Source organism: Artibeus jamaicensis, unplaced genomic scaffold, assembly GCF_021234435.1.
Source record: "Artibeus jamaicensis isolate MK-2021 breed Jamaican fruit bat unplaced genomic scaffold, CSHL_Jam_final contig_601, whole genome shotgun sequence".
Lineage (NCBI taxonomy): Eukaryota > Metazoa > Chordata > Mammalia > Chiroptera > Phyllostomidae > Artibeus > Artibeus jamaicensis.
In genome coordinates, this window is record NW_026521902.1 from 887478 (window position 1) to 902558 (window position 15081).

Sequence of the window (15081 nt, forward strand, 5' to 3'; positions counted from 1 at the left end):
TTCTAGTTCTGGAAGCTAGGAATATAAAATCAATGTGCTAGCAGGGCTATGCTTGCTATGCATTCTAGGAGACAATCTGCTCAAGGCCTCTTTTCAGCATCTGCTGGCTGTAGGTGGTCCTTGGCTGGTGGCAGCGTAACTCTAGTCTCTGGCCTCTGTCTTCAACCTGGTCTTCTTCTCTCTGTGTCTTCTGTTTCTCTGGGACACATCTCTCTCTGTTTAGTGACATCAGTCATTGAATTTAGAGTCCACCCTAATCTATATGATCTTATCTTAACTTGATTACATTTACAAAGACCCCATTTTCAAAGACAACCACATTTATAGGTACTGGGGATTAAGACTCCAACTTATATTTTGGAGGCCACAATTTTACCCACCATAGGGGGTAATTAGAGAACAGTGAGCATCAAGGAGGAGTTGATTAAATGCTTACTGTGAGGATCCTGCAATGATCCTCCTGCAGAGTAGCACCACTCCTTGCCAAGGCTCAATTTTCTAAGTCACCCAGATATCCTGAGTGGGCAAGCTAGGAACAGAGCATATAGACAAGGAGACCAAGTTCAGGATGCATTGAGGATTCTTTTCTTTTGGAGCCTGGGGGATAGATTTAACATTTAGCATTTACTTTGAGTTACTAATATGCATTCTAAGATCTGCTTCTTCAATGATTTCCATTTGTTTTTCCCATAATATTATGATTAGTCACCATCTCTCCCTAAGAGAAGAGTAATGGCCACAGTAAATCCAGTGTGCAGTGAAGCACCCAAGCAAAATGATGCAGGGCTCTGGGTCATTGCTGTGCTGCTGGAAGTGGAAGTGACATAGACATGATTCTTTGGGACACAGGGTCCCTCTATGACTCTGACCCTTCTCTGCATTAAACAGTAGTGAAGGACATGGGAAAATATGCTAAACAAGGAAAACTATAAATAAATATGCTATCTGTATACCAAACAGGTATAGGGGTGAGCCACAGAAGGTGAACCACCCAGGGCCCCTGACGCAGCTCACATCTCAGCGGTGCACAGCTGGAGCTCAGCAGAGATGTCCTCTCAGTGGAGTCCATTGTGACCCCACCAATGAGAAGGTTTTGATGACCCTCGCAGCCAGTGACTTTGTCACTGACTGCCAAACCTATAGCCATCAGAGAAGAGTGAGTTTTCTGCATCACTCTAGCTCTAATTAATTTAATGAGCTCACATTAATGCCTATTCTGTGCCAAGGACTGTTGGTAAAAAATAATAATAATTAAATATGGCTTTTGTCCTAAGAGAATCCAGGGTGTGAGTGGGGAGAGACAGTCATGTTCTCAGGGAATGTGGATGGCAGGTGAAGTGCTACAAACATGAAGGATCATGGGACCATGGAAAATGAATTGTCTAAGCCAGCTGGTGTTTCAGGAGATGCTTTCTGGAAAAGATGATCCAGACCTGATCCCTGAAGGACTTTGTTAGTTAGGCCAAGAATGATGTAAGGACTTTCTAGGGAAAGGAAGCACCAATGAAGATCTGGAGCAGAGCAAAGTACAGGGGTGAAAGAATGTCAGATGGCTAAACAGGCCCTAGAAGTAAAGCAGGGCCAGTCACTGGAAGGAAGTTATCCACTAAAAATCTAATATGGGGTCTTATTTCCAATATTTACATATTTGAAATACATTTTTCTACATGCATCCCCATGCCCACTTCCCTTCCTCCTCTGAGTCTTCCTCCACTACCCATCAGGGCTCTGCTTCTCTACCAACCCTGCCTTCCTCTGCCTCCTCTCCCTCTGCTCCCTTGCTCTCTCCATTCTTGTCATGCAGAGTCAGGAAAGGGATGGTAGGATAGAGGTAGTGTTCATGGGGCTTCAGAGGGTGCCTGTTTCTCATGGTTTTTCTTGACAATGAGATAATCTACAAGCCCCTAGCATCAATCCCATTATATTGTCTCCCCAAAGTGTAGCCTCCTGCTTGACACCCAGTAGGCAAGAATATAGAAAGGAAAACAGGAGGAGAGGCAAGCCAACATTGGGAGCCTTTGGGTGCAAAGCTTTCGGTGTATACATGAGTCTTCAAGGCAGTAAAAGTCCCATGGCCTGTGCCACCCTCAGTGACCTCCCACATTTCTGTGCTGTATTTGCACACAGCCTGAGCCAGTCTGTCCCACAGAGACAGTGTGCTCATCAGTTGTGACCTTCCTCCTGCTTCTCCATCCTGTGCCCTGTCGCTGGATGATCCTCATAGTCCTCTTCACCTCCTCCCTTCCAGGCAGCCTGCCCATCTGTCATTTCCTCTCCCTGCTATGTCTTTAACCTATAGCCATGCTCATTCTAACAAACCTTGACCCCAGTTCTACACTAGCTTCTATCCAATCTCTCCTCCCCTTTCTAAGCTCCTAGCAAAAGACATGTCTGCTTCCATATGTCTTGTTTTGTGTTTAACTTCTGCAATCTGACTCTGTCCTCATCATTCTACTGAAGTTTTCTTATTAAGGTCACTGATGACTTCTCTTTTTTTGTGGAATGAATCGGTCTTTTTCAGGCTTCCACTCAGGGACTTCTCTCACATTTGTGACATTGCATACAAGGCCCCCCATGATCCAAGCCCTCACCATGTCTCTATCTTCATCTCCTACCACTCCTAAGGCCACAATTTATGCTCCTGTAGCACTAAACTGCTGCAGTTCTTCACATCCATTAGGTTTTTTTCTTGTCTTCTGGACCTTTTCTAGGATCCTCCTGTCTTTGCTTTTATTCCTCCTTGACTGTCCAATACCTGCTCATTTTTTTAAGAATCAGGTATAGGCATCATCTTCTGCAGGCAGCCTTTATTCTGTCCCCAGGCTGAGTCCAGTGCTTATGCATCTATTTATCTCTATTGTCACATTGTGACACTAATAGAGATGTTATTATTACCTGTTTATATACTTATCTCTTCACATGCTTGTGGGCTTTATTCTAGCATTTAGTATGGTCCCCCCCACACAGTAGTGTCAAATTTATGTCTACTGGATGAGTAAATGAATTTTGCCTAGAAAAATTGTCATAAAGGAGGAGATAGTTGAGTTGAAATGTAAAGGGTGAATGTTTCCCCATAGAGAGGGGGACAAGGGGAAGTACCTCATTGCCATCTTAGGTCAGGTTGCTCAGGAGCAGAGTCTGAGATGGATAATCTTGGAAAGGGAGGGAAGCCCCAGGGGAAGAGAGTTCAGCAAGGATGTGATCTAAGCTGGAGACCAATTCGTCTTGAGCCACCATGAGCTCTGGCTCATTACCTATACACAGAGTAGTTCCCTGTGTTGGTCAGTCAGTGTCATTAGGATGAGGAGGAGTGATTGGAGTGTATGTGTGTTGCGGGGGGTGGTTCATAACCTCCTGAGTTGAGTGACTCCTATGGAGCCAAGGCCAGCTGTAGTTTTCCTCAGCCTGTAGTCACAGTGGCTGCAGATGGGGTCCCAGACGGGACACAGAAAGCACTGCCACTTTTGCTGCAGAAGAAATGGCACTCAGGAAACTGCAAAGCATTGGATCTTGCTGGAGCAGCAGAGGTAAGTGAACTGGGGCTGAGAAGTGGAGGCCAGCTCCAAAAGAACCTGTGATGCATAAAGTGAGAAGGTATTAAGTATGGGATTAACTGCTTTCAATTGCACTCAGGAATATTGGAGTGGATTAGTGAGTGAATGGAGGAGAGGAGCAATGCCAGAGCAGGGAGACCAGTTAGGAGAGCATTCAATAATCAAGATGAAAGGTGCTGACAGTCTGAACTGAAGTAGTGTGGCAGGGATGGGGGAGGAGTGACAGATAGCAGAAAGATTAAGCAGTCAGGAGGGAAGGTATTTCTGGCCAGAGAGCAAGCTCAAAACATCTCATAGGAGCAGTGCATAATTCTCCCACTAGGAGAAGCCATCTCTGTTTTCCATATGTACTTACCTAGCAAGAGTTCTAGGATTTGGCTCATCTGAATCAAAATAATGCAAGGGGAGTGCAGTTCTGGAGTTTTACACTAAGGGATGTAATGTATTTCTGCATTTTAAAGTCTATGAGAGGACAGAAAACTGTACTTGAACAATTAAAATAAATAAATTAAAAATAAATATTAATTAATTTTAAAAAATTTAAAAAGTATATGAGTGGAAAGAGGGAAAATGGGGGACATCTTTAATAGTGTCAACAGTAAAATTATTTTTTTAAAGAAAAGGTGAATGGGAGAAAACATGTGTCAAATGTCCTTTTTGTGTAAGGCATTGTTCTGGCTGCCTGGTAGGTAGCCAGGGGAAGGTGGATGTATGGATCCTGCCCTCATGTTGCTCATAATCTTGTAGGGGAGTTAGAAATGTAAACAACCAACCATACTATAAGGCAGATTGAGATGTGTGCTTCAACAGCAGTGCATATATGCTTGATCTTGGCTGAAGGTGGAGACGAATACACGAGAAGTATAAATAACATGTTCTGGCTGCCCAGATGAAGGACTAATTAATTCTGACCACAGGCTCAAATGATCTTGCCTAATAGAAGATACGACATTTGAGCAGGGTCTGCAGGAAGGGAGGGATGTTGATGGGTGAGGAATGGTATTCTAGGCAGAGGGACCAGCAAATAAAGTTATTCTTCAGGAAAAATAATTATATATATATATAATCTCCATCCTCCAAAGGAATTAAGAAATTTGGGTTTGCCTAAATTAATTTCACAATAGAGATGGAAATAGAAACACAAGAATTCTAGGTTTGGGTATTTTAGTCTAACTTTTCATTAAATTCTTATTTCTGGAGGAAACAGTTTGAACTCCAGGAGGAAATAATGCTATGTAAACAGAAATCTCTGAAATAAATAGCTATATTAGTGTACAGAGGATAGTTATTTAAACTTTTTCAAGTCCTAATATAGTAGTTGACTGACATAAACAAGTCTAAATGCAAAGATTTTATTCAACCAGCTGAAATCACTTTAGAACTACCTGTCTGAAGACTAATTATTAGAAGACCTGGGAGATCTCTGGAATTTCTCTACTTCAACCCTCCTTCTCTTGCAGGTCAACAACGAACGGCTGTATCTACCCCTGAAACTGGGGCAAGGCAAGATAAATATCTTTTCATTTGGCTTCCATGTAGTGGTGGAAACTGATTTTGGCCTGAAGGTTGTGTATGACTGGAAGACCTTCCTGTCAATCACAGTCCTGAGGAACATGCAGAACAGCACCTATGGCTTATGTGGCCGCTATAATGGCAACCCGGACGATGATCTAGAGATGCCTATGGGTCTGCTTGCATCCAGTATCAATGAGTTTGGGCAGAGCTGGGTGAAGAGGGACACTTTCTGCCAGGTTGGCTGTGGGGACCGCTGCCCTTCCTGTGCCAAGGTAGAAGGTTTCTCAAAGGTGCAGCAGCTGTGTAGCCTGATCCCCAACCAGAACTCTGGCTTCACCAAGTGTCACAGCAAAGTCAATCCCACTTTCTTCTACAAGAACTGCCTGTTTGACTCTTGCATCGATGGGGGTGCAGTGCAGACCGCCTGCAGCTGGCTGCAGAACTATGCCAGCACCTGCCAGACTCAGGGAATCGCAGTGACCGGCTGGAGAAATTACACAGCATGCTGTGAGTCCTTCCCCTTATCTCACCTTGTGTCCTGTTTGGTGTGGGCAGGTCAGGCTCCAATCTTCATAGGTATCTAAGAAAATGGACTAGAGCAATATAAGAACATGCACTTTGGAATTGTTTGTTGTCTGCAACAACATGTATAATCTCCCAGAGCCTCCATTTCTTTATCTATGCAATTGAGTTAGTAACACTTATTTCACATGCTGCTCTGAGGGTAAAATAAGATCATTTATTATTTTTTAAATTTTATTGTATTTTAATTTTTAAAATATTTTAAAACTTCCAATTACAGTCAATATACAATATTATATTAGTTTCAGGTGTACAACATAGTGCTGAAACATTTATATAACTTACAAAGTGATCACCATGATAAGCTTAGTACCCCTATGACATCATAGTAGTTATCATAATGTTATTGACTCTATTCCCTATGCTGGACTTCACATCCCCATGACCATTTTGTAACTACCAATTTGTACTTCTGAATACCTTCTTATTTTTCACCCAATCCCACAAGCCCCCTCCCATCTGGCAAACATCAAAATATTCTCTATTTTTATGAATTTGTTTCTGTCCTGTTTGCTCATTTATTTTGTATTTTAGATTCCACATATAAGTGAAATCATATGGTATTTGTCTTCCTCTTTCTGATTTATTTCACTTAGCATAATAGCCTCTAGGTCCACCTCTATTGTTGCAGATGGCAAGATTTCATTCTTTTCTATGGCAGAGTCATATTTTTATTGTACATATGTTTACTTCTTATCTACTTGTCTATTGATGGACACTTAGGTTGCTTTCATATCTTGGCTATGGTAAATAATGCTGCAATGAACATATGGGTGCATATATTTTATAGTTAGTATTTTGCATATCTTTGGATAAATACCCAGAGGAGAAATTGCCAGGGCCCTTTTTTTGTGTATTGCTATAGATTCTTTTAAAGTCTGTTTTGTATGGTATAAGTATTACCATCCTAGCTTTTTTGTTGGTTTGTTTCCTTTTGAGTAAAATATCTTTTACCATTTTTTTATATTTCAGTCTGTGTGTGTCTTTCAATCTGAAGTGAGACACTTGCAGACAGTATACTGTGGATCTCGTTTTCTTATTCATTCAGCCATTCTATGTTTTTTTGATTGGAGCATTTAATCTTTACATTTAAAGCAATTGTTTACACATATGTACTTATTGCCATTTTATTATTCATATTTTTAATATTTTTTCTTCTTTAAAAGTAGTCCCTTTAACATTTCTTGTAATACTGGTTTGGTAATGTTGAACTCTTTTAGATTTCTCTTGTTAGGGAAGTTCTTTATGTGTCCTTTAATTCTAAATGATAGCTTCATTCAGTAGAGTAACCTTGGTTGTAGGTCCTTGCTTTGCATCTTTGAAAATTTTGTGCCAGTCCCTTCTGGCCTGTAAAGTTTCTGTTGAGAAATTAGCTGACAGTCATAAGGGGACTCCATGTAGGTAACTAACTGCTTTTCTCTTGCTGCTTGTAAGGTTCTTTCTTTGTATTTGCCCTTTGGAATTTTAATTGGGATGTTTCTTGGTGTGGCCTCTTGGGTCCATCTTGTCGGGGAACCTCTGTGCTTCCTGGGCTTGTGCATCTATTTTCTTCACTGATTAGGAAAGATTTTCATTATTATTTCTTCAAATAGGTTTATAATTTCTTACTGTTTCTCTTCTATTTCTGCCACCCCCATGACGTGAACGTGAGTACACATCATGTGCCAGAGGCCCCTTAAATTATCCTTATCTTTTTTTTCTATATTTTTATAGTCATTCAAGCACAGTTGTCTCTATTCTCCCTTAACCATTCCCACCACCCCACCCATCCCAACCTCTCACCCTCGATCCTAGCCCTGCTTTGTCTTTGTCTATTAGTCCTTTACACATGTTCCCTGGTGATCCTTTCCCTTTTCCCCCGATTATCCCCCTCCCACCTTCCCTCTGGTGACTGTCTGTTTGTTCTTCATTTCAATGTCTCTGGTTCTATTTTGTTCACTTTTTTTGTTGTTGTTGATTAGGTTCCACTTAGGTGAGATAATGTGGTATTTATCTTTCAATGTCTGGCTTATTTCCCTTAGCAAAATGCTCTCCAGATCCATCCATACTGTTGTGAAGGGTAGGAGCTCCTTCTTTCTTTCTGCTACATAGTATTCCATTGTATAAATGTATCACAGTTTTTTGATCTGCTCATTTACTGATGGGTACTTTGGTTGCTTCCAACACTTGGCTATTATAAATTGTGCTGCTATGAACATTGGGCTGTAAAGATTCTTTCAAATTAATGTTTCAGGATTCTCAGGATATGATCCCAGCAGCAGAATTGCCAAGTCAAAAGGCAGTTCCATTTTAGTTTTCTGAGGAAATTCCATACTGTTTTCCACAGTGGCTGTACCAGTCTGCATTTCCACCAACAGCGCACTAGGGTTCCCTTTTCTACACAACCTCTCCAGCACTTGTTTGTTGATTTGTTTATGATGGCCATTCTGACTAGTGTGAAGTGGTATCTCATTGTGGTTTTAATTTGCATTTCTCTGATGGCTAGTGATGCTGAGAATCCTTTCATATGTCTCTGGGCCCTCTGTATGTCCTCTTTGGAGAAGTGTCTGTTCAAGTCCTTTGCCCATTTTTTAATTGGGTTATTTATTTTCCTGGAGTGGAGTCATGTGAGTTCTTTGTATATTTTGGAGATCAAACCCTTGTTCGAGGTATCATTGACAAATACATTTTCTCATACTGTTGGTTCCCTTTTCATTTTGCTGATGTTTTCTTTAGCCATGCAGAAGCTTTTTATTTTGATGAAGTCCCATTTGTTTATTCTTTCCTTTATATCCCTTGCTCTAGGGCACATATTGGTGAAAATATTGTTGCACGTAATATCTGAGATTTTCCTGCTGATGTTTTCCTCTAGGACTTTTATGGTGTTGGACTTATATTTAAGTCTTTTATTCATCTTGAGTTTATTTTTGTATATGGTATAAGTTGATGGTCAAGTTTCATTTTTTGCATGTAGCTGTCTAGCTCTTCCAACACTATTTGTTGAAGAGGCTATTTTTTACTCCATTTTCTGCTTTTGTCCCCGTTGTAAAATATTAATTGACCATAGAGACTTGGGTTTATTTCTGGCTTTCTATTTTGTTCCATTGATCTATATATCTGTTCTTATGCCAGTACCAGACTGTTTTGATTACTGTAGAATTGTAATGTAGTTTGATGTCAGGTATTGTGATCCTTCCTACTTTGTTCTTCTTTCTCAAAATTGCTGAGGCTATTCAGGGTTGTTTATGGTTCTATCCATATAAATCTTTGAAATGTTTGTTCTACATCTGTGAAATATGTCATTAGTGTTTTAATAGGGATTGCACTGAACCTATAAGTTGCTTTGAGTAGTATGAACATTTTGATGATGTTAATTCTTCTTCTCCATGAACACAGTACATGTTTCCATTTATTTGTGTCTCCCTTAATTTCTTTCTTCAGCGTTGTGTAGTTTTCTGAGGATATGTCTTTTAACTCCTTGGTTAGGTTTATTCCTAAGTACCTTATTTTTCTTGTTGCTATAGCAAATGGGATTTTTTTCCCGATTTCTTTTTGTAACATTTCATTGTTGAAGTACAAAAATGACTCTGATTTCTGAATATTGACTTTGTGTCCTGCTGCTTTGCCAAATTCACTTATTAGGTCAAGTAGTTTTTTGGTGGAGTCTATAGAGTTTTCTATGTATACTATCATGTCACCTGCAAAGAATGACAGCGTTACTTCCTTTTTTCCAATTTAGATGCATTTTATTTCTTTTTCTTCTGTTATTGCTGTGGCTAGGGCTTCCAATAGAAGTGGTTGAATAGAAGTGGTGAAAGTGGAAATCCTGATCTTGTTCCCAATCTTAGTGAAAAAGCTCTAAGTTTTTGCCCATTGAGTATGATGTTGGATGTAGGTCTCTCATATATGGCCTTTATTATGTTGAAGAAAGCTCCCTCTATTAGGTAATATTATTCCCACTTTGCTGAGTGTTTTTATCATAAATGGGTGTTGTACCTTATCAAATGCTTTTTCTGCATCTATTGATATGATTATGTGATTTTTTTTGTCTTTGATTTTGTTTATGTGATGTACTACATTTATTGATTTGCAGATAGTCTACCATTCTTGCATCCCTTGGATGAATCCCACTTGACCGTGGTGTATGATATTTATAATGTATTGCTAGATATGCTTTGCCAATATTTTATTGAGGATTTTAGCATCTATGTTCACCAGTAATATTGGCCTATAGTATTCTATTTGTGTTGTGTCTTTGCCCAATTTTGGGATTAGGATGATGCTGGCTTCATAAAAAGTGTTTGGGAGTCTTCCCTCTTCTTGAACTTTTTGGAATAGTCTGAGGAGGATAGGGGTTAACTCTTCCTTAATGGTTTGTGAAATTCTCCTGTAAAAGCATCTGGTCCAGGGCTTTTGTGTGCTGAGAATTTTTTGGTTATTGCTTAGATTTCACCAGCTGTTATTGGTCTGTTGAAGCTATGTGCTTCTTCTTCATTCAGTTTTGGAACATTATATTTTTCTAGAAATTTGTCTGTTTTACCCAGGTTTTCAAATTTCGGCATATAGTTGTTTGTACTAATATGTTACAATCCATTGTATGTCTGTGCTATCAGTTGTAATCTCTCCTCTTTCACTTCTGATTTTATTTATTTGGGTCTTCTTTTTTTTTCCTGATGAGTCTGCTGAGAGGCTTGTCAATTTTGTTTATGTTTTCAAAGAATCAGCTCCTGGATTTATTGGCCCTTTGAATTGTTCTTTTAGTCTCTATGTCATTTAATTCTGCTCTGATCTTGGTTATTTCCTTCCTCTGCTCTCTCTGGGCCTTGTTGTTCTTCCAGTTATTGTAGATGTAGGTTTGGGTTGTTTATTTGGAATGTTTCTATCTTCTTTAGGTAGGACTGTATCACTATGAAGTTCCTTCTCAGAACTGCCTTTGCTGTGTCCCATAGGTTTTAGACTATCATATGTTCATTTTCATTTGTTTCCAGAAACCTTTTCATTTCTTACTTGATCCCATTATTAACCCATTCATTGTTTATTAGCATGCTATAAATCACAATGAATTTGAGTATTTTTGAGTTTTGTCCTTGAGGTTGGTTTCTAGCTCCAGGCTCTTGTGTTCCAAAAAAAAAATGCTTGATATGATTTCAATTTTCTTGAATTTGTTGAGGCTTGTTTGGTGTCCTATCATGTGGGCTGTCTTTGAAAATATTCCATGTGCATTTGAAAATAATGTGTATTTTGCTTTATTGGAATGAAAGGTTCTATGTGTATCAGTTAATTCCATTTGATGTAGGGTGTTGTTCAATGCTGCATCAATGTTGTTGATGTTATGTGGGTTTTTTTGCAGTTTTATAACTTTATTCAACAATCATCAGTTAGTTCTCATCCACATTAACTGTTTGTAGGTTTTTGAAAGTGGTGACAGGTACATAGGTAACCAACGTATAGAGCTTGTTTGGTGAATCTTCATCCTCATTACGTTTTCTGGATAACCGCACTCGGATACGGTATGGGACATTCCTTATTCCTTTGGCCCAGACAGCTTTGTTGAGCCTGGTGTCAATGTGCACATCTGGAGTCCCCATCTCCTTCATGGCAAATTTCCGGATCTCTTTAAGTGCTCGAGGGGCACGCTTCTTGAAACCCACTCCATGGATGCGCTTGTGGATATTGATGATGTACTCCCTGGTTACTACCTCGTTGATGGCAGAATGGTCCTTCGTCTTCTCGCCACCCTTCTTTGCGGGAGCCATCTAAACTCAGGCGACAAGGGGCCTTATGTTGGGCCCAAGTCAAAAAGAAAGAGCGCAAGGAATTGTCTGATGTTATGTTTTGAAAGATCTATCCATTTTTGACACGGTGGTGTTAAATTCTCTTAGTATAAGTGTATTGAAGTCTATATATTTTTTGAAGTCCTCCAAGATATTTCTTATATGTTTGGGTGCTCCTAAGTTGGGTACATATATGTTCATAATGTTTATGTCTTCTTGATAGATTCTTGAATATTACAAAGTATCCTTCTATTTCTTATTTTATGGCCTTTGTTTTGAAGTCTATTTTGTCTGATATAGGTACTGCTACCACAGCTTTTCTTTCCTGTCCATTTGTTGGAATATTTTTTCCTAACCCCTCACTTTCAGCCTGTGTAGACCTTTCTTTCTGAGGTGGTCTCTTGTAGCAGCATATATCCAGGTCATGCTTTCTTATCTATTTAGCTACCTTATGGTTTTTGATTGGGGCACTTTACCATTAACATTTTAAGGTTATTATTATAGGTATTCATTCATTTCCCCCTTTGTACCAGTGTGCCTCTCTCTTGCTGTTTTTCTTCCTTTTCTTTTTCTTTTTAAAGATTTACATATTTTTAGAGAGAGAGGAAGGGAAGGAGAAAGAGAGGGAGAGAAACACCAATGTGTGATTACCCCTACATGCCCCCTACTGGGGTCCTGGCTCTCAACTCAGGCATATGCCCTAATTGGGAATCAAACTGGTGACCCTTTGGTTCACACACTGGGACTCAATCCACTGAGCCACAACAGTCAGGGCTCTTTGTGTTTCTCTTCTTAAAGCAGTCCATTTAGAATATCTTGCAGTGCTGGTTTGGTGAAGGTATATTCTTTCAGCCTTCTTTTGTCTGGGAAACTCCTTATTTCACCTTCACTTTAATTAAGAGCATTACTGGGTAGAGTAGTCTTGGTTGGAGACCTTGGCTTTGCATTCCTTGGAATATTTCTTACCATTCCTCCTGGCTTGTAGTGATTCTGTTGATAAATCGATGGCTAGCCTTTTGGATCTCTCTTGTATGTTACTTTTTATTTCTCCCTTGCTGCTTTTAAGATCTTCTCTTTGTCTTTAATACTTGGCATTTTAATTATGATGTGTCTTGGAGTAGGCTTGTTTGTGTTCATATTGATGGGGACCCTCTGTGCTTCCTGAACTTGCATAGTTTTTCCCCTCTCCAGATTCAGGAAGTTTTCTGTCATTAATTTTTCAAGCAGGGCTCCTATCCCTTGCTCCTTTTCTTCCCCTGGTATTCTTATGATCAAGTGTTGTTGCATTTCATGTTGTCTTGGGGTTCCTATAAGCTGTTTTCATATTTTTGAGTCTTTTTTTGTTCAGCCACTCTTCCTGGGTATTTCTTTCTACTGTGTCTTCCAGTTCACTAATTCAATCCTCTGCTTCATCCAGCCTGCTTGTAATTCCTTCTAGTGTATTTTTTATTTCAGATAGTCTTCATTTCTTCCTGGTTCTTGTTTACAGTTTCTACTTCTTTTTACATACTGTTTTAGTTCCTTCTCAGTTCCTTGTAGTCATCAGTGAATTCCTTGAGCATCTTTATAACCATTCTTTTGAATTTTATGTCCGATAGTTTGCTTGCCTCCATTTTATTTAACTGTTTTACTAGGGAGCCTTCTATTCTTTTTGATTGTGGGTTCTTCCTTTGTGTCCCCATTTTAGGTCACTGTTTGTTTGTTTCTGTGATTCTGGATGCTCTGCTTTGCCAGCCATCTCTGTAGGGTGAACTTCTGTGGTAGGAGTTCTGTGGCACTCAGTGGTAAGGTCTCTTCGATCTCCTTGTCCAGATGCTCTAGGGTTGCCCTTTCTTCTGTTTGTGTGTGCTTTCTTACTGTACTTGGGATTTACCATTGGTGGCTCCTTTGTTGGTAGGTTCTCTACTCCAGCAGGTTATCTGGTACTCACAACTCTCACCTTGTCTTGTATGCTGTTCAAAGTGAAATTTATCTCAGCTGTTGCTGCTTACCTTCTGACTTCTTCCTGAATTTGTCTCTGGTTTTCTCACAGCTCCAGGTCTTACTGCCATACACTTGAAAAATAAAAGCTTCTTGCTGACTTTAAACCTGCCAAGTGGGTTTTGCTTATCTTCCCATATGCTGCAGGCAGAGGGGAGCTAGGCTCTGTTTTTTTTCCTTTCCTGTGGTTCCAGGAAGATGGGGCTCTGTCTGGGCTACAATAATCACAAGTGCCCAGTTTCCAGTCCATGCCCTCAGAGCGCCATTCGATCTGCACTATGGACTCTGTGCATATGCACCAGGCTTGTGCCTATAATCCACCATTTTGTGCAACCCTTTGACCAGTCTCTGGGGTGCACTGAATGGGAGCAAATCATGCCCCCATCCTTTATTGGCCTGGGTACTGTGCAGGCTTGAAGTCCCTTCGGGGCTGCTCTGTCCCCTCTTGAAAGAAGTATCTCTGGGTGCTGCTATCTCTCTGAGTCCCCACCACTCCCCTCTGATCAATCCATGAGGTACCTTGAATGGGATCAAATCTGGCCCCCACTCCTCTCTCTTTACTGGCCCATCCCATTCACTAAGGTCCTTGCACAGCAGCTGAGATCCTTTTCCTAAAGAGAGGTCCCTATTGGGTGAAGCTGGCCATTCCTATCAAGCTCCTGGCTTTCCACACAGACCAACTCTCTGACTAGTTCAGAGTCTATCTGTGTCATGGCAAGTCACAGCCCACCTCTTCACCCATCCCAGGTGCCACCTGGCTCCTTATTTTCTCTGGTACTGACCCAGCAAGTAACCACTGTCCCAGCCAGGTACACTGCTGTATGTCTATCTCTTACTGCCTCCTTATCCCCTCAGCAACTTTACGAATACAGGTCCCTATTGGCATGGCTCTGTGACTTCCCCACTCTGAGAGGGGAGAGAGCCACCAAGTTGCAATCACTGACCCAGCTCTCTTTCAATGTTCCTGTGGCAGCCACAGTCTCTGGCTTGAGGCCCAAGGACCTTCCCGTTGGCCAAGAAAATCCCCTTACTGTCCATTTAAGTGTCCTCTGCAACCTTTGGCTTCCAGACATCATATAAGATGGGATTCCATTGGCTGGTCACTGTGTTCTTCAGAAGATCAGCTCAGTGTCCCAGCTGGGTGCACAAGCAAGTGGGTTCAGCTCCCACTGACCTCACCACCATCTTCAGTCTTGCCCCATCCTCACCTTTTTTAAATTTTCTTCTTTTTGTTATTCTGATTAGATATTTCTGCCATCTTATCTTCCAAATTGCTGATCCTCTTTTTAACCTAATCTATTATTGATTCCCCTTAATGTACTCTCCATTATTGTACTCTTAATTTATGACAGGTTCTTTTTTATGTTTTCAATCTCCATTTTAATGTTTCCTATCTCTTTGTTGAAGTTTTCACTGAGATTACTGAGCATCCTTATAACCATTGTTTTTTAAACTCTGCATCTGGTAGTTTGCTTGTCTCCATTTTGTTTAGTTCTTTCTCTGGAGTTGTGTCCTATTCTATCATTTGGGGAATGCTTATATGTCTCCCCATGTGGGCAGCCTTCCTGTATTAGTTTCTATATATTAGGTATAGCTGCTATATCTCCAGCTCTTGTCAGGGTAGCATTATGTGGAGCCTGATGGCACCAGCCTCTCTAGTCACCTGAGCTGGGTATTCCAGATGTATTCCTTATGTG

At 40.5% G+C, this 15081-nt stretch overlaps 2 protein-coding genes across 2 annotated transcripts in view; one reads left to right on the forward strand and one right to left on the reverse strand.

Annotated features, from left to right (window-relative positions):
- LOC119061200 (tubulin-specific chaperone cofactor E-like protein) overlaps window positions 1-15081 on the forward strand; it is a 208600-nt gene that overhangs the window by 134090 nt on the left and 59429 nt on the right. Inside the window, exon 19 of the mRNA XM_053670667.1 lies at window positions 5015-5576. Within this exon, the coding sequence (XP_053526642.1) occupies window positions 5015-5576 (562 nt within the window). The remainder of the gene's footprint in view (window positions 1-5014; window positions 5577-15081) is intronic.
- LOC119061196 (60S ribosomal protein L31-like) lies at window positions 10970-11414 on the reverse strand. The gene has a single exon (XM_053670668.1). The coding sequence runs from the start codon at window positions 11384-11386 to the stop codon at window positions 11009-11011; it is 378 nt and encodes a 125-aa protein (XP_053526643.1). The 5' UTR covers window positions 11387-11414; the 3' UTR covers window positions 10970-11008.